The sequence below is a fragment of the Globicephala melas genome, chromosome Y (assembly GCF_963455315.2).
Source record: "Globicephala melas chromosome Y, mGloMel1.2, whole genome shotgun sequence".
Lineage (NCBI taxonomy): Eukaryota > Metazoa > Chordata > Mammalia > Artiodactyla > Delphinidae > Globicephala > Globicephala melas.
In genome coordinates this window covers 5,721,258-5,741,261 of record NC_083336.1, presented here as the reverse complement: position 1 = coordinate 5,741,261, position 20,004 = coordinate 5,721,258, and the positions used below count along the sequence as shown (strand labels likewise).

The 20,004-nt window shown below is 41.6% G+C and overlaps 1 protein-coding gene across 1 annotated transcript in view; it reads left to right on the top strand.

Annotated features, from left to right (window-relative positions):
• The window catches only part of LOC115849619 (carbonic anhydrase 5B, mitochondrial-like), a 206,851-nt gene extending 187,116 nt beyond the window's left edge, over positions 1-19,735 (top strand). The window contains exons 3-4 of the mRNA XM_070044766.1: positions 5,606-5,906; positions 19,522-19,735. Coding sequence (XP_069900867.1) covers positions 5,606-5,906; positions 19,522-19,735 — 515 coding nt within the window. The remainder of the gene's footprint in view (positions 1-5,605; positions 5,907-19,521) is intronic.
• Positions 19,736-20,004: the final 269 nt, after the last annotated feature.

The following is a 20,004-nucleotide window of genomic DNA, read 5'->3' as shown; positions in this document are numbered from 1 at the left end:
CTACAACGAAGAGTAGACCCCACTCTCTGCAACTAGAGACAGCCCACACTCAGCAACAAAGACCTAACACAGAGAAAAGTAAATAAATAAATAAAAGAAACAGATCCAATATGGAGTAATATTTGTTCTTCTCTATTACAACTTTCTTGTTGATTTTACTGATTTGATGGAATCTTGGAGCCAAAAGGAGCTTTACAGGGGATCTCATTCAACCCGGTTCCCTTCTGCAGCTTGAATTTGCCTCTACAACATCCCCTCCAACTGGTTACTCTGCCTACATGCACAGAAACAGCAACTTAAAAGCCAGAGGGCTTCCCTGGTGGCGCAGTGGTTGAGAGTCCACCTGCCGATGCAGGGGACACGGGTTCGTGCCCCAGTCCGGGAAGATCCCACACGCCGCGGAGCAGCTAGGCCTGTGACCCGTGGCCGCTGAGCCTGCGCGTCCGGAGCCTGTGCTCCACAACGGAAGAGATGGCAACAGTGAGAGGCCCGTGTACTGCAAAAAAAAAAAAAAAGAAGAAGAAGCCAGAGAATCTTCAAGTACATGAGGAAGTGAGGACTAGCTTTGTTTCAATGGGGTTTCCATAGAATAAGAGAAACTGACAGGTAATAAAGTGGAGAGGCAGGCAGGGCCAAGTGGTATAATAGAAATAATAGAATAATAGAAAGAACAATAATCATGACCATAATCATGGCAGTAATATTAGGAAACATTCTTGAATGCTTATTGTATACAAAGGAGCCTCCCATGAAATACCTCATTTAATCTTCAACCCTATGATAGAGACACTGTTATTTTTCTCCATCTCAGATGTGGGAATCCTTGAGATATTAATACATTTCCAAAATCATATGTCACTGCCCACACAGTGAAAGCCAGAGGCAGAATTTGAACTCTGACTAGCTGGCTAAGAAGCCATCTCATTTAAGAATTACATACTTTTCTAATCCTAAACTAAGGACTTTAGCCTTTTTCTATAGGCCGATGCATAAAGTTACAATCTGTCTCATTAAACCACCAAGGTCTTCCATCTTTAAAACATTTATATATAACTATTAAAATACTAGATCATATAAATTAAAAATTTGCCTGCCCCAATTTTCAAGTTATATTATAGAAACCCTATCTGCTCTCTTTGCATCCTCCTAAAAATGTACTTGCAATAGACAGTTCTATATCCAGAGTATTACTAGTTTTACACAGCTTTTTACTTCTTTAATATTTTTCCAGCAGTCATTCATATTACAATGGTTAAAAAATAGGAGGTCAAATAATATATTGAAGTAGGAAGCAATACATATTCCCAATGGATTTCTGTGTTAACAATTGTAACATGTTATTCCATTGTGAAGCAAAATCATCACTAGCAAGTAATAAATGTTCATATATTTAATGTGCTTTGTCTGTGAACATCAAAGATTTTCCATAGAATATGACTCTGCACCATCAGCAGAAAATACTAACTGTATGATAAGAAAAGTAAACCACAGGTAATAGACAACCAGCCAAATTAAAGAGGAAGCTCAAAGCATGCCAAGATGAACCTCTTGGCTAACGATGACAACTTCCTCTTTCTAAGGCTGGTTTCACAGTCCTGTGACCTGTGTAGTCACACAAAGCCCCATGTTTTCACTTCACATAAGGTTCCCAAGTTTGAAGTCTACCCTGGCCTTCTCCTTCTCATTCCCTGAGCACTCCCAGTGCCTCAGGCTTTTCTTAGAACCTAGGTGCATGTGAGGCAGGAAACGCGGGGTTGACCCAAGGACAGCTTCCTCATGTATAGGAATTAGGCAGAACGCAAAACTACCTCCTTGTTTTGCACTTTATGATGTCATGACACATGGAGGAATGGCATCTAAAACAGAAACGTTGTAGCATCTGAGCAAGAAACTCAGACCATGGAAACCAGAGGTCCCCAACATTTTTGGCACCAAGGACTGGTTTCATGGAAGACAATTTTTCATGGATGGGGTGTGGGGATGGTTCAGGCGGTGATGTGAGCTCTGGCAAGTGGCTGTAAATACAGATGAAACTTCACTCACTGTCCCACTGCTCACTCCTGCTGTGCGGCCTGGTTCCTAACAGGCTGAAGAGCGGTAGTGGACTGGTGCCCGGGGATTGGGGACCCCCGATGGAAACCATGGAGCATGTGCAAGAAAAATGCACAGGTGGCTTATGTCCCTGTATGAACTTCCGCGTGTGGCGCTTGAGCAATAAGGGAAAATTTAAGGGAAAACAGTTCTTAGAGTACATGTTCGGTTGGGTTGATAAAACAAATGTGCAAGACTGGGGACTGATGCCAGCTGGTGCAATCCAGGCCATACCTCAACCCTACCCTCAATGAATGTTACACCCAGATCAAAAAGACCTCACCCATTCAAAGGGCTAAAAATAACATCAAAGGGGATCCAAAAACCCTGTGGGGTGCCTCCCACTCCCAAGGACACTGGCACTCTTTTCTGTTTCCTTTTGCTTCTGCCCTGAATAAACTGCTTCTCTGTTCTCTGCTCCTCAGCCTCAGCGTGTGTGTGTGTGTGTGTGTGTGTGTGTGTGTGTGTGTGTGTGTGTGTGTCCGTCCCTCTGTGTTCCTCACTGAAAATCTTTTTGGACCAGTTGAACAAGAGCCTGGACTTTTGATAAAGATTTTCCAGGATCACACACATCAGTTCTCTTCCCTTCCTTTTTGCCAGGTTATTTTTTCTTATCTAAGGGATGCCTGCAGTGATCAGCTTACTTGCCCATCAGAACTACCTGGCACATACCAAGGTCAATGAAGGAGCAAGTCTTTACCAGCATCTCTACCCATTTCTCTAGTTCTCTATGATGCCTGTCCTCACTAGAGCCTTCCCAGAGAAAGAATCCCATAGTTTCCATCAAAGCAAGAAGAAGTGGGTGCTGTGCTTTCACACAAAGGCCAAACATGGGGCAAGTGGAAGCACCTGGAAAAGGATACATAAATTCTAGTTTTATACTATGCCAAGTAGAGAAAGTCACCAATGGAATTAAAAACAGCCTGGGAATCAATGAACTGAATAACTCTGCTTTTGATGTTTAATTTACCATTTACTTCTGCATCTTTTCTTTTGCATAAATTCCAGTCTACAACAGTAGCTTACCTTAAAAGTGTTTAGGCACCAACCCAAATGAACCAGCCATTTGGATGTCTATTGGAAAAAAAAAAAAGACCAGCTTATAAGGGTCATCTTACATTTTAGGGTTTACTAATTCCTTATGTAATTCATATTTATCTGTTTTTTTTTTTAACTTTCTCAAAAGATTTTCTAATCTTTTCTGTCATTTTTATCCTTAAAGCACCATTATGCAGATTTATCTGCATGTATTTCACAGAGGCTGAAACTCAGCATGGAAATGTTAAATGACCTGCCCAAGGGTATTTAGCTGGTTAGCAGAGTCAAGACCACAAAACAAAACTTCTTACTTTCAATTCTGGGTCCATAGTCTTTTAGACATGATTTTAGGTGCTAGACATAAGATAATCCATACTTCAAAAGGAAAAATGTATTGTAGGAAAAAAGAAAGCCAAATTCAGTCTTCCATAAAATTCAGTCTTTTAAGGGCAGTATTTTCTGAACTGTACGATGATATCGATTCTTGAATATTTCTCAGTGATAACACAAAATAGCATCCCTGGTTTTGTTGTAACATTGGCAGTGGTAAATGATGACTGTTCATCTTGTCTGTTAGTTAGTTCTTGTTATCTAAAGATCCATTTAGATTTGAAAGTGTGTGGCTTCCAAGGACCTAAATTTACTCAGTCATGACAATGGCTTCCTTTTCTTAACTACTTACAGTCCTGAGTGCAGAGTGTGAATATACATTTGGACTTCAGTGCTTCTATTTTTCTATAGATAGATAGGTAGATAGATAGGAACATAATTTTAGTTTGGGTCACATATATCAAACCAGTATTTTATTATATTAAACAAGTGCCAGATACATCTACAGAGTGTTTGTCAGAGCCAGGCACTGTTGTATGTGCATTTTAATCCCCCAAATATTACTGTTGTGAAGGTATAGTTAGTCTCCTGTTTTGTAGAGAAGAAAAATAGGACTCAGAGAAGTAACTTAGCCACTTAGCTAGTAAGATTGACCATTTAATATCAAAGCTATGAGTTTTATTTTTTAACATTTCATTTGCCCCCTACCCCTGTCTGCAACCCAACAGGGGCAGTAAGTAGAGATATTGCAGAAACTAACATCTGTAATGTTAGATACTGTGTATTGCTTTATTGAATCATCTCAATAACCCCATAACCTTGGTTTTAGGATGATCATTTTACAAATGGAAAAGCTGAGACTTAAGAAAAAGGGAGGGAGGTATGGCTCCTCCCTGCAAGAAACTTGCATTCTAATCTGATAACGATATGACTATTGTACCAATTCATATGCATTTTTCATTTTAGATTTCTGAAACAGAAAGTCCTCCTTCTCTAAAGTAAGTTCTTGTTGTTCAGAAGTTATTTTACACTAAGGGAGAAAACCCAAAACGTTGGGTTCAGACCTCTCTAGAGACGAGATTACCACATTATATGAAAAAATTGAGCGGGGTTGGTGGGGGAGAAAGGGAATGCCCTGAGTTTGCCTATTGCTTTCTGCTCTAGACCAAGAATTCTCAACCTTGGCATTAATGATATTTGGGGCCACGTAATTCTTTCCTGTGAAAGCCCAGCCTATATACGTAGGATGTTTAGCTGCATCCCGGCCTCTACCCACTAGATGTCAGTAGCACCCTCCTCCAGTTTTGACCACCGAGAGTGTCTCCAGACATTGCCCAATGTCCCCCGGGGTCAGAATCGCTCCCTCCTTTGAGAACCACTGGTCCAGAAACTGCCTTGGAGCGCTCTGTGTCTATGCCGCTGGGGCACTTGTACCAAAAAATCCAAGGTTAAGATCCTGCTTTGGGCAGCTATCTCAGGAAGAGAACCGTCTCCTCTGTAAGAGGAAACCAGAGGCAAGCTTGTTTTTTACAAGTGGAGTGCCAGTGACCCTGCCATGCACAGCGGGGGCTGACTGGGCAGCAGCTGCCTTGTCACTTTCGCCAGTCCTCAGACTCATTCTCCGTGGTGGGGTGAGGTGCAGAGGGTCGTTGGTAATGATTTATCTTGATTCGTATTTTGTCCAGCTTTCCTGTTGGTCTCGGTTCTGCCCATCCGTGCTGATTCTAAAGGGCAGAGAGCTGGACCACCCGAATTATACATGTGTGTTCTATCCATTATGTGTGGATAGCTCTTTCTTTGTTATAAGAAATTTCCTGAGATTTATCAGGGACTTGCCACAAAGACCTGGCGCTTGACTCTTTGGTAGAAAAATCACCGTCAGTGATGTCATCAGCACCCTTGTGGGACAGAGTGTGCGTGTACACCTTAATATATACAGTGTCATAGCTATCCATGTGGCAGGACTCCAGGGGCCTTAGCAATTGTAACATTCTACCCAGGCTTTGCAGGATGACTGCCTAATCCTCACAGCTGGCTCACGTAAGAGGTGAACCCAGCATACACGCTTACATGGGACCATATCATCCCCGCAGTGGGATTCCAGCTAGTGTCATCTCGAGGACAGACCCGATGTGCTTTCTCCTAGTGCACCCTCTCTGGGAGAGCGTGGACCTGGTCCCGGGGGGTGAGTGCCAGTCGCCCATCAACGACCGGTGGAGGGACAGTGTCTACGATCCTGGCTTAGAACCGCTCACCGTCTCTTACGACCCGACCACCTGCCTCCGCGTCTGGAGTAACGGGTACTCTTTCCTCGTGGAACTTGAAGACTCTGCAGATAACTCAGGTGAGAGCCAGACCTGTCTGTGGGCTCATCTGGAGTTAAAGGGACAGTTTCATGTCAGCACAGGCCACATCGCGAGGCCTCCATGGGAGAGGGGACCTCTTTTGTTAGTAGTGGCACGGGACTCACTGGACTCTTTTTTTCATTGTGTGATACACATAACATGAAATGTACTCTCTTAGCCTTTTTTTAAGTATATCGTTCAGTAATATTAATTACATTCACACTGTTGTGCAACTGTCACCTCCATCCATCCTCAGAACTTTGTACCCATTAAATAATAACTCCTTATTTTTCCCCGCCCTCCAGCCCCTGGCAATGAACATTTTCCTTTTGTTTCTATGAATTTGACTTTTGGGTGCCTCATTTAAGTGGAATCATACAGTATTTGTCTTTTTATGATTGGATGATTTCACTGAGCATAATGTTTCCAGGTTCATCCGTATTGTAACATGTGTCAGAATTTCCTTCTTTTTGAAGGCAGAATAATATTCCATTGTATGTACAGTTAATCCGTAGACAACGCAGAGGTCAGGGGCACCAACCCTCCACAAAGTTGAGAATCTGAGTATACCTCATAGCCAGCCCTCTATATCTGCAGTTCCTCCATATTCTTGGATTCATCCAGCTGGGGATCATGTAGTGCTGGAATATTTACTTTAGAAAAAAATCCACGTATTAGTGGACCCACGCAGTTCAAACCCGTGTCGTTCAAGGGTCAGCTGTATATACCACATTTTGTTATTCCCTTCATCTGTTCGTGGACACTCAAGTTGCAGCCGCCTTTTGGCTATTGTGAATAATGCTGCTATGAACATGGGTGTACAAATATCTTTTCAAGATGCTGTTTTCCATTCTTTTGGGTATATACCCAGAAGTGGGATTGCTGGATCCTCCTTGGACTTTTTTGAGTGTATGAAAAATGTCTCTTTTCATTTTTATGCACATTTCCATCTACTAGTATAAACAGTATTTCCTGTTAATACATGTATCTCTGTGTATAGATTCTATAACTGATGTAGAAGATAGGACATGAAGTTAAAACTTTGCTAGAAATTTATTTTCTGTGTGTGTTGAATATGTGGTAATGTTCCTCTGCTTACTGACTTTACAAATAACTTTTATATTAAATAGCAATACTATTTAGTCAGATTTTAAATGATAAAATTGCAATACAGTTGAGCCTTGAACAACACAGGTTTGAACTGTTTAGGTCTATTTATACATGGGTTTTTAAAAAATAACTACATACTACAGTACTACACCATCCGCTGTTGCTTGAATCTACAGATGCGGAACCAAGGATAAGGAGAGCCAACTGTAAAGTTAAATATGCTGATTTTCAACTGCAAGGTGGTTGGCACCCCTAGCCCCTGCGTTGTTCAAGGGTCAACTGTACTGGGCAAAAGGCTAGTCGGGCAAGAAAAAGGCCTTTTATATTTGTGGTCACCCAATAACATGTATGTATTTTGTCATTCATTGATTTATTTATCCATTCAACACTTACTAAGTGCCAACCATGTGTCAGACATTGCACTGGGTGCTAGGAATAACAACTCGATTCTTGACCTCCCAGAGTTCAAAGACAGAAGCACACATTAAAATGATAAAGCAAGTGTGATTTGAAGAAGGGTTTCTAAAAGTGCTGTGGGACCACAGAGGAGGGTGTGATGTAGACTGCTCAGAGGAGTCTACGATGATATTACTAAGGAGGGGACATTTGTGTTGGGTATTGAAAGATGAAAAGGAGTTTGCCAAGAGGAAAAAACAATGCTTGTCACTTAAAACAATGCTTCTGAGCGGGAAAGGAAACCATTAACAAAGGGAAAAGGCAGCCTATGGAATAAGAAAAAAAAATGCAAGCAATATATCTGAAAAGGAATTAATATCCCCCAAAATACAAAGAGCTCATACAACAACTCAAAGGTAAAAAATCCAAAACCTGATTAAAAAATGGGCAGAGGAACCACAGAGACAGTTTTTCTAAAGAAGACATCAAATTGGCCAATAGGTGCAGGAAAAGGTGTTCAATATCAGTAATCATCAGGGAAATACTATGCAAAACCAAAATGAGCTATTCACACCTGTTAAAATGGCTACCATCAAAAAGATAGAAAATAAGGGTTGGAGAGGGTGTAGAGACAAAGGAACCTTTGTGCACTGTTGCTGGGGATGTGAGTTGGTGCAGCCACTATGGAGAACAGTGTGGAGGCTTCTCAAAACATTAAAAATAGAACTACCATATGATCTAGCAATCCCACTTCCAGGTATATATGCAAAGAAAATAAAAATTGGATATCAAAGAGATATCTGCATTCCCATTTTTATTTCAGCATTATTCACAATAGCCAAGATATGGAACAACCTAAGTATAAATCAATGATTAGATAGAGGTGAGGTACACACACACATGCAAACACACACACAGTGGAATATTATTCAGCCATGAGAAAGAAGGAAAGCCTGCTATTTGTAACAACATGGATAGACCTTGAGGGCATTGTGTTAAGTGAGTTAAGTCAGACAAAGTCAAAGGCTGTATGCCATCACTTATATGTGAAATCTAAAAAAAATAAAATAAAGCTGAACACAAAGAAACAGGGATGTAAAAGGTGGTTACTAGGGGCTGGGAGATGTGGAAAATGGGGAGAAGTTAGTTAAAGAGTACAAACTTCCAACTATAAGATTAATAAGTTCTGAGGATCTAATGTACAGCATAATGATCTATTTAATAATACTGTATTATATTCTTGAAAATCACTAAGAGAGTACATTGTAAATTTTCTTACCACAAAAAAAAGACATGGTAATTATAGGGTGTGATTCAGGTATCAGGTGTTAACATTATGGTATTAATCATTTTTAATATATAATTGTATAAAATCAATGTGGACACGTAGTACACCTTAAACTTACACAATATTATGTGTCAGTTATATCTCAATAAAGCTGGGGAGAAAAGTATTTACCAACCATCTTTTCTTTTTTTAAAAAATGCTTGTCACTTAAATGTGGGTTTCAGTTAATATATATTTTATTAGACAATATTCCTTGCTTTCCTAAAATTATTACCACATATTTGAGATTATTTAAGCTAGTTTTAGAAAACCTTGAACGATCAGAACAGTGAAGAACGATCGGACAGTGAAGCTGTCCATATCATATGAGGAATCTCTATCCATAGCACCCCTGAACTTAATTATAAAGAACTAGTGAGGATGACATACTTAATATCATTTTCTCCTGCCTCTCCGTGCTCCAAAATGAATTTTTGATTTAGGGTTAATAATTTTGCAATTTGATCCATACATGTCTTTATTATTTTTAATAAGCCTTATCTCTTTTTTTTTTTTTTTTTTTTTTTTTTTTTTGGTACATGGGCCTCTCACTGTTGTGACCTCTACCATTGTGGAGCACAGGCTCCGGACAGACAGGCTCAGCGGCCATGGCTCACGGGCCCAGCTGCTCCACGGCCTGTGGGATCTTCCCGGACTGGGGCACAAACCCGTGTCCCCTGCATCGTCAGGCGGACTCTCAACCACTGCACCACCAGGGAAGACCAGCATTATCTTTTTGATAATATAAAGCAAAATATGTTTATTGTAGATAGTTTATAAAACATAGAAAAAGAAAAATATGAATTTTTAAATTGAAGTTAATTCCAATACTTAGAGTCAATTCTCTCGTTCCGTCTTAAAGTTCTACTTTATAAATATGTGTTACTACTTAACCCCTGTTTCAAATAACATGTCTTAAATTACCTGACCGTACAAATTTTAAGAGTTTGGGGGACTCAAAAGTTTACTTTTTATGAATATATACATATGACATGCCAAAAATGCACATACAGGCAGATGAGTAATTCCTTAGGAGTTTGCAAGGTGCAAACTACTAAATGAGACAGTACAGACTTTATTACACTCACTTTGCCCTGAACTCATATTACAATTTATGTACAAATTTGTATTTTTATTTAGTGACACATGACACAACTTCAAAATGCTTTTTGCATTAATGAATTTTACATTGAAATCCTCCAACTCTGACTAATATAATGTGGTAACTTCTCTCAGAAACTAGTTCACTTTTCTTACCCCACTCATTCACACTCGGCAACCCTCTCACCTGCAATTCTTGTTATAATAAAGCATTGCTACACTAAATAAAAAAAAAGACATTTACTATCTTGCATATTCCACCTTAAAGGTGGAATCCTTTTAAAAATACTAGCTCCTGCTTTATCTAACTGGTATAATCATGGGTTTCAGAAACTGCTAAAAATATCAATGTACAAGAGGGAATATTTCCTTGGGGAAGGATTTCCTCTCCTAACTGGAGAGCTGCAGGTTCTACTTATTAAAAGAAAGCAAGGCAATTTTCTTTTTTTTTTTTTTTTTTTTTTTTTTAACATCTTTATTGGGGTACAATTGCTTTACAATGGTGTGTTAGTTTCTGCTTTATAACAAAGTGAATCAGTCATACATAAACCTATGTTCCCATATGTCTTCCCTGTTGCGTCTCCCTCCCTCCCACCCTCCCCATCCCACCCCTCCAGGCTGTCACAAAGCACTGAGCCAATATCCCTGTGCCATGCGGCTGCTTCCCACTAGCTATCTACCTTACTGCGTTTGTTAGTGTGTATATGCCCATGACTCTCTCTCGCCCTGTCACAGCTCACCCTTCCCCCTCCCCATAACCTCAAGTCCGTTCTCTAAGAGGTCTGCGTCTTTATTCCTGCTTTACCTCTAGGTTCTTCATGACATTTTTTTCTTAAATTCCATATATATGTGTTAGCATACGGTATTTGTCTTTTTCTTTCTGACTTACTTCACTCTGTATGACAGACTCTAGGTCTATCCACCTCATTACAAATAGCTCAATTTCGTTTCTTTTTATGGCTGAGTAATATTCCATTGTATATATGTGCCACATCTTCTTTATCCATTCATCCGATGACAGGCACTTAGGTTGTTTCCATCTCCGGGCTATTGTAAATAGAGCTGCAATGAACATTTTGGTACATGACTCTTTTTGAATTTTGGCTTTCTCAGGGTATATGCCCAGTAGTGGGATTGCTGGGTCATATGGTAGTTCTATTTGTAGTTTTTTAAGGAACCTCCATACTGTTCTCCATAGTGGCTGAACCAATTCACATTCCCACCAGCAGTGCAAGAGTGTTCCCTTTTCTCCACACCCTCTCCAGCATTTATTGTTTCTAGATTTTTTGATGATGGCCATTCTGACTGGTGTGAGATGATATCTCATTGTAGTTTTGATTTGCATTTCTCTAATGATTAATGATGTTGAGCATTCTTTCATGTGTTTGTTGGCAGTCTGTATATCTTCTTTGGAGAAATGTCTAGTTAGGTCTTCTGCCCATTTTTGGATTGGGTTGTTTGTTTTCTTGTTATTGAGCTGCATGAGCTGCTTGTAAATTTTGGAGATTAATCCTTTGTCGGTTGCTTCATTTGCAAATATTTTCTCCCATTCTGAGGGTTGTCTTTTGGTCTTGTTTACGGTTTCCTTTGCTGTGCAAAAGCTTTGAAGTTTCATTAGGTCCCATTTGTTTATTTTTGTTTTTATTTCCATTACTCTAGGAGGTGGGTCAGAAAGGATCTTGCTTTGATTTATGTCATAGAGTGTTCTGCCTATGTTTTCCTCTAAGAGTTTGATAGTTTCTGGCCTTACATTTAGGTCTTTAATCCATTTTGAGCTTATTTTTGTGTATGGTGTTAGGGAGTGATCTAATCTCATACTTTTACATGTACCTGTCCAGTTTTCCCAGCACCACTTATTGAAGAGGCTGTCCTTTCTCCATTGTACATTACTGCCACCTTTATCAAAGATAAGGTGTCCATATGTGCATGGGTTTATCTCTGGGCTTTCTATCTTGTTCCATTGATCTATCTTTCTGTTTTTGTGCCAGTACCATACCGTCTTGATGACTGTAGCTTTGTAGTATAGTCTGAAGTCAGGGAGCCTGATTCCTCCAGTTCCTTCTTTCGTTCTCAAGATTGCTTTGGCTATTCGGGGTCTTTTGTGTTTCCATACAAATTGTGAAAGTTTTTGTTCTAGTTCTGTGAAAAATGCCAGTGGTAGTTTGATAGGGATTGCATTGAATCTGTAGATTGCTTTGGGTAGTAGAGTCATTTTCACAATGTTGATTCTTCCAATCCAAGAACATGGTATATCTCTCCATCTATTTATATCATCTTTAATTTCTTTCATCAGTGTCTTATAATTTTCTGCATACAGGTCTTTTGTCTCCTTAGGTAGGTTTATTCCTAGATATTTTATTCTTTTTGTTGCAATGGTAAATGGGAGTGTTTTCTTGATTTCACTTTCAGATTTTTCATCACTAGTATATAGGAATGCCAGAGATTTCTGTGCATTAATTTTGTATCCTGCCACTTTACCAAATTCATTGATTAGCTCTAGTAGTTTTCTGGTAGCATCTTTAGGGTTCTCTATGTATAGGATCATGTCATCTGCAAACAGTGACAGCTTTACTTCTTCTTTTCCAATTTGGATTCCTTTTATTTCCTTTTCTTCTCTGATTGCTGTGGCTAAAACTTCCAAAACAATGTTGAATAATAGTGGTGAGAGTGGGCAACCTTGTCTTGTTCCTGATCTTAGTGGAAATGCTTTCAGTTTTTCACCATTGAGGACGATGTTGGCTGTGGGCTTGTCATATATGGCCTTTATTATGTTGAGGAAAGTTCCCTCTATGCCTACTTTCTGCAGGGTTTTTATCATAAATGGGTGTTGAATTTTGTCAAAAGCTTTCTCTGCATCTATTGAGATGATCATATGGTTTTTCTCCTTCAATTTGTTAATATGGTTTATCACATTGATAGATTTGCGTATATTGAAGAATCCTTGCATTCCTGGAATAAACCCCACTTGATCATGGTGTATGATCCTTTTAATGTGCTGTTGGATTCTGTTTGCTAGTATTTTGTTGAGGATTTTTGCATCTATGTTCATCAGTGATATTGGCCTGTAGTTTTCTTTCTTTGTGACATCCTTGTCTGGTTTTGGTATCAAGGTGATGGTGGCCTCGTAGAAGGAGTTAGGGAGTGGTCCTCCCTCTGCTATATTTTGGAAGAGTTTGAGAAGGATAGGTGTTAGCTCTTCTCTAAATGTTTGATAGAATTCGCCTGTGAAGCCATCTGGTCCTGGGCTTTTTTTTGTTGGAAGATTTTTAATCACAGTTTCAATTTCAGTGCTTGTGATTGGTCTGTTCATATTTTCTATTTCTTCCTGATTCAGTCTTGGCAGGTTGTGCATTTCTAAGAATTTGTCCATTTCTTCCAGATTGTCCATTTTATTGGCATAGAGTTGCTTGTAGTAATCTCTCATGATCTCTTTTATCTCTGCAGTGTCAGTTGTTACCTCTCCTTTTTCATTTCTAATTCTATTGATTTGAGTCTTCTCCCTTTTTTTCTTGATGAGTCTGGCTAGTGGTTTATCTATTTTGTTTATCTTCTCAAAGAACCAGCTTTTAGTTTTATTGATCTTTGCTATTGTTTCCTTCATTTCTTTTTCATTTATTTCTGACCTGATTTTTATGATTTCTTTCCTTCTGCTAGCTTTGGGGTTTTTTTGTTCTTCTTTCTCTAATTGCTTGAGGTGCAAGGTTAGGTTGTTTATTCGAGATGTTTCCTGCTTCTTAAGGTGGGCTTGTATTGCTATAAACTTCCCCCTTAGAACTGCTTTTGCTGCATCCCACAGGTTTTGGGTCGTTGTGTCTCCATTGTCATTTGTTTCTAGGTATTTTTTGATTTCCTCTTTGATTTCTTCAGTGATCTCTTCATTATTAAGTAGTGTATTGTTTAGCCTCCATGTGTTTGTATTTTTTACAGATCTTTTCCTGTAATTGATATCTAGTCTCATGGCGTTGTGGTCAGAAAAGATACTTGATACAATTTCAATTTTCTTAAATTTACCAAGGCTTGATTTGTGACCTAAGATATGATCTATCCTGGAGAATGTTCCATGAGCACTTGAGAAAAATGTGTATTCTGTTGTTTTTGGATGGAGTGTCCTATAAATATCAATTAAGTCCATCTTGTTTAATGTATCATTTAAAGCTTGTGTTTCCTTATTTATTTTCATTTTGGATGATCTGTCCATGGGTGAAAGTGGGGTGTTTAAGTCCCCTACTATGAATGTGTTACTGTCGATTTCCCCTTTTATGGCTGTTAGTATTTGCCTTATGTACTGAGGTGCTCCTATGTTGGGTGCATAAATATTTACAATTGTTATATCTTCTTCTTGGATTGATCCCTTGATCATTATGTAGTGTCCTTCTTTGTCTCTTTTAATAGTCCTTATTTTAAAGTCTATTTTGTCTGATATGAGAATTGCTACTCCAGCTTTCTTTTGGCTTCCATTTGCATGGAATATCTTTTTCCATCCCCTTACTTTCAGTCTGTATGTGTCTCTAGGTCTGAAGTGGGTCTCTTGTAGACAGCATATATAAGGGTCTTGTTTTTGTATCCATTCAGCTAATCTGTGTCTTTTGGTGGGAGCATTTAGTCCATTTACATTTAAGGTAATTATCGATATGTATGTTCCTATTCCCATTTTCTAAATTGTTTTGGGTTCGTTATTATAGGTCTTTTCCTTCTCTTGTGTTTCTTGCCTAGAGAAGATCCTTTAGCATTTGTTGTAAAGCTGGTTTGGTGGTGCTGAACTCTCTCAGCTTTTGCTTGTCTGTAAAGGTTTTAATTTCTCCATCAAATCTGAATGAGATCCTTGCTGGGTAGAGAAGTCTTGGCTGCATGTTTTTCTCCTTCATCACTTTCAGTATGTCCTGCCACTCCCTTCTGGCTTGTAGGGTTTCTGCTGAGAGATCAGCTGTTAACCTTATGGGGATTCCCTTATGTGTTATTTGTTGTTTTTCCCTTGCTGCTTTTAATATGCTTTCTTTGTATTTAATTTTTGACAGTTTGATTAATATGTGTCTTGGCGTATTTCTCCTTGTATTTATCTTGTATGGGACTCTCTGTGCTTCCTGGACTTGATTAACTATTTCCTTTCCCATATTAGGGAAGTTTTCAACTATAATCTCTTCAAATATTTTCTCAGTCCCTTTCTTTTTCTCTTCTTCTTCTGGAACCCCTATAATTCGAATGTTGGTGCGTTTAATGTTGTCCCAGAGGTCTCTGAGACTGTCCTCAGTTCTTTTCATTCTTTTTTCTTTATTCTGCTCTGCAGTAGTTATTTCCACTATTTTATCTTCCAGGTCACTTATCCGTTCTTCTGCCTCAGTTATTCTGCTATTGATCCCATCTAGAGTACTTTTAATTTCATTTATTGTGTTGTTCATCGTTGCTTGTTTCATCTTTAGTTCTTCTAGGTCCTTGTTAACTGATTCTTGCATTTTGTCCAATCTATTGTCCATTCTATCTCCAAGATTTCGGATCAACCTTACTATCATTATTCTGAATTCTCTTTCAGGTAGACTGCCTATTTCCTCTTCATTTGTTAGGTCTGGTGCATTTTTATCTTGCTCCTTTATCTGCTGTGTGTTTTTCTGTCTTCTCATTTTGCTTATCTTACTGTGTTTGGGGTCTCCTTTTTGCAGGCTGCAGGTTTGTGGTTCCTCCTGTTTTTGATGTCTGTCTCTAGTGGCTAAGGTTGGTTCAGTGGGTTGTGTAGGCTTCCTGGTGGAGGGGGCTAGTGCCTGTGTTGTGGTGGATGAGGCTGGATCTTGTCTCTCTAGTGGTCAGGTTCACGTCTGGTGGTGTGTTTGGGGGTGTCTGTGGCCTTATTATGATTTTAGGCAGCCTCTCTGCTAATGGGTGGGGTTGTGTTCCTGTTTTGCTAGTTGTTTGGCATAGGTTTTCCAGCACTGTGGCTTGCTGGTCGTTGAGTGAAGCTGGGTGCTGGTGTTAAGATGGAGGTCTCTGGGAGATTTTCGCTGTTTGATATTATGTGGAGCTGGGAGGTCTCTTGTTGATCAGTGTCCTGAAGTTGGCTCTCCTACCTCAGAGGCAGAGCCCTGCCTCCTGGCTGGAGCACCAAAAGCTTTTCATCCACAGGCTCAGGATAAAAGGGAGAAAAAGTAGAGGGAATTAGTAGAAGTATGAGGAAAGAAAGAAGGAAAGGAGGGTAGGAAGGAAGGAAGAAAGAAAGAAAGAAGCAAAGAAGGAAAGAAGGCAAGAAGGAAAGAAGGGAGGGAGGGAGGGAGGAGGGAAGGAAGGAGGGAAAGAAGGAAAAAAGACAGAAAGAAAGAAGATACAGTAAAAATAAAATACAGTATAATAAAGTTATTGAATTAAAAACTTCTTATTTAGAAAAAAAAAAAAAAAAAAAAAGGGACGGAAAGAACCTAGGACAAATGTTGGCAGCAAAGCTATACAGACAAAATCTTACACAGAAGCATACACATACACCCTCACTAAAAGAGGTAAATGGGGAAAAATCCTAAATCTTGCTGTCAGAGACCACCTCCTCAATTTGGGATGATTCGTTGTCTAAAGGAGGGAAGGAAGGATGGAAAGAAAGAAAGAAAGAACGAAGGTAAAGTATAATAAGGTTATTAAAATTAATTATTAAGAAAAAAATTAAAAAAAAACATGGACGGATAGAACCCTAGGACAAATGGTGGAAGCAAGACTATACAGACAAGATCTCACACAGAAGCATACACATACACGTTCGCAAAAAGAGGAAAGGGGAAAAAATCATAGATCTTGCTCCTAAAGTCCACTTCCTTAATTTGGGATGATTGGTTGTCTATTCAGGTATTCCACAGATGCAGGGTACATCAAGTTGATTGTGGAGCTTTAATCCGCTGCTTCTGAGGCTGCTGGGAGGGATTTCCCTTTCTCTTCTTTGTTCTCACAGCTCCCAGGGCTAAGCTTTGGATTTGGCCCTGCCACTGCGTGTAGATCGCTGGAGGGCGTCTGTTTTTTGCTCAGACAGGATGGGGTTAAAAGAGCCGCTGATTGGGGGCTCTGGCGCACTCAGGCCGGCGGGGACGGAGGGGCACAGAGTGCGGGGCGGGCCTGCGGTGGCAAAGGCCGGCGTGACTTTGCACCAGCCTGAGGCGCGCTGTGCGCTCTCCCGGGGAAGTTGTCCCTGGATCCCGGGAACCCGGCAGTGGCGGGCTGCACAGCCTCCGCGGAAGAGGGGTGTGGAGAGTGACCTGTGCTCGCACACAGGCCCCTCGGTGGCGGCAGCAGCAGCCTTAACGTCTCCCGCCCGCCTCTGGGGTCCGCGCTTTTAGCCGCGGCTTGCGCCCGTCTCTGGATTCCGCGCTTTCAGCCGCGGCTCGCGCCCGTCTCTGGATTCCGCGCTTTCAGCCGCGGCTCGCGCCCGTCTCTGGATTCCGCGCTTTCAGCCGCGGCTCGCGCCCGTCTCTGGATTCCGCGCTTTCAGCCGCGGCTCGCGCCCGTCTCTGGATTCCGCGCTTTCAGCCGCGGCTCGCGCCCGTCTCTGGATTCCGCGCTTTCAGCCGCGGCTCGCGCCCGTCTCTGGGGTCCGCGCTTTCAGCCGCGGCTCGCGCCCGTCTCTGGGGTTCGCGCTTTTAGCCGCGGCTCGCGCCCGTCTCTGGAGTTCCTTTAAGCAGCGTTCTTAAACCCCTCTCCTCACGCCCCAGGAAACAAAGAGGGAAGAAAAAGTCTCCTGCCTCTTCTGCAGGTGCAGGCTTTTCCCCGGACTCCCTCCCGGCTAGCTGTGGTGCACTAACCCCTTCAGGCTATGTTCAAGCCGCCAACCCCAGTCCTCTCCCTGCGCTCCGGCCTCAGCTCTCAGCCCCGCCCGCCCCGGCGGGTGAGCAGACAAGCCTCTCGGGCTGGTGAGTGCCGGTCGGCACCGATCCTCTGTGCGGGAATCTCCCCGCTTTGCCCTCCGCACCCGTTGCTGTGCACTCCGCAGCTTCGAAGCTCCCCCCTCCGGCAATTTTCTATCCTAGGAATATTATTTCTTAATTATATGTATCCAAAATACAGATAAAATTAACAGTAGAATTATGTGAACAAGAAAAAAAATAACTCTTTTGCATTTTTAAATTTGTGTGTATATATTTCGAGCTGCTTTATTTAAAATTTTATGAATCATCTATGGTGAAGTAGAAGCCATGAAAACTGAAATTAAAAATTATCTAGGCAGGACCTTCAAGATGATGGAGGAGTAAGACGTGGAGATCACCTTTTTCCCCACAAATACATCAGAAATACACCTACATGTGGAACAACTCCTACAGAACACCTACTCAACGCTGGCAGAAGACCTCAGACTTCGCAAAAGGCCAGAAACTTCCCACGTACCTGGGTAGGGCTAAAGAAAAAAGAAAAAACAGAGACAAAGAAATAGGGATGGGACCTGCACCTCTGGGAGGGAGCTGTGAAGGAGGAAAAGTTTCCACACGCGAGGAGCCCCTTCACTGGTGGAGACGGGCTGTGGCATGGGGGAAGCTTCAGAGCCATGGAAGAGAGCGCAGCAACAGGGGTGCAGAGGGCAGAGTGGAGAGATTGCCGCACAGAGGATCGGTGCCAACCGGCACTCACCAGCCCGAGGGTTGAGGCTGGGAGCTGAGACTCGGGCTTTGGAGGTCAGATCCCAGGGAGAGGACTGGGGTTGGCGGCATGAACACAGCCTGAAGGGGGTTAGTGCGCCACAGCTAGCCAGGAGGGAGTGCAGGAAAAAGTCTGGAACTGCCTAAGAGGCAAGAAACCATTGTTTCGGGGTGCGTAAGGAGAGGGGATTCAGAGCACCACCTAAACGAGCTCCAGAGATGGGCACGAGCCGCGGATATCAGCGTGGATACCAGAGACCAGCATGAAACGCTAAGGCTGCTGCCGCCGCCAACAAGAAGCCTGTGTGCGAGCACAGGTCACTATCCACACCTACCCTCCTGGGAGCCTGTGCAGTCCGCCACTGCCAGGGTCCCGTGATCCAGGGACAACTTCCCTGAGAGAACACACGGCGCGCCTCAGGATGTGGCAACGTTATGCTGGCTTCTGCTGCTGCAGGCTCGCCCCGCATTCTGTACCCCTCCCTCCCCCAGGCCTGAATGAGCCAGAGTCACCTAATCAGCCACTCCCTTAACCCCCTTCTAACTGGGTGAAGAATGGATGCCAGAGGGTGACCTACAAGCAGAGGCAGGGTCAAACCCAAAGCTGAGACCCAGGAGCTGTGCGAACAAAGAAGAGAAAGGGAAATCTCTCCCAGCAGCCTCAGGAGTAGCAGACCAAATCTCCACGATCAACTTGATGTACCTGCATCTGTGGAATACCTGAAGAGACAACAAATCATCCCAAAACTGAGATGGTGAACTTTAGGAGCAACTGTAGACTTGAGGTCTGCTTTCTGTGCCTAATTTGTTTCTAGATTTATGTATATCTTGGTTTAGTATTTAGACCTTATTATCATTGATAGATTAGTTTATTGATTTGGTTGCTCTCTTCCTTTTTAAAATATATATATATATATATTTCTTCTCTTTTTTTGAGTATGTGTATGCATCTTTGTGTGATTTTGCCTGTATAGGCTGGCTTTTACCATTTGTCCTAAGGTTCCGTCTGTCCGTTATTTTTAGTAGAGTTTTTAGTGCTTGTTATTATTGGTGGATTTGTTTATTGGTAGGGTTGCTCTCTCCTTTTTTATTTTTAATTATTTTTTATTTTAAAACTATATTTTTAATAACTTTATTTTATTTTTTCCTTCTTTCTTTTTCTTTTCTCTTTTCTCCCTTTTATTCTGAACAGTGTTGCTGACAGAGCCTTTGTGCTCCGGCTGGGTGTGAGGCCTGAGCCTCTGAGGTGGGAGAGCCGAGTTCAGGACCTTGGTCCACCAGAGACCTCCGAGCCCCTCATAATATCAATCATCAAGAGCTCTCCTAGAGATCTCCATCTCAAGGCTAAGACCCAGCTCCACACCACGACCAGCAAGCTCCAGTGCTGGACACCCCCTGCCAAATGATTAGCAAGAAAGGAACACAAGCTCACCCATAAGCAGAGAAGCTGCCTAAAATCATACGTTCACAAACACTCCAAAACACACCACCAGATGTGGTCTTGCCCACCAGAAAGACAAGATCCAGCCTCATCCACCAGAACACAGGCACTAGTCCCCTCCAACAGGAAGCCTAGACAAGCCACTGAACCAACCTTACTGACTGGGGGCAGACACCAAAAACAATGGGAACTACAAACTTGCAGCCTGCGTAAAGGAGATCTCAAACACAGGAT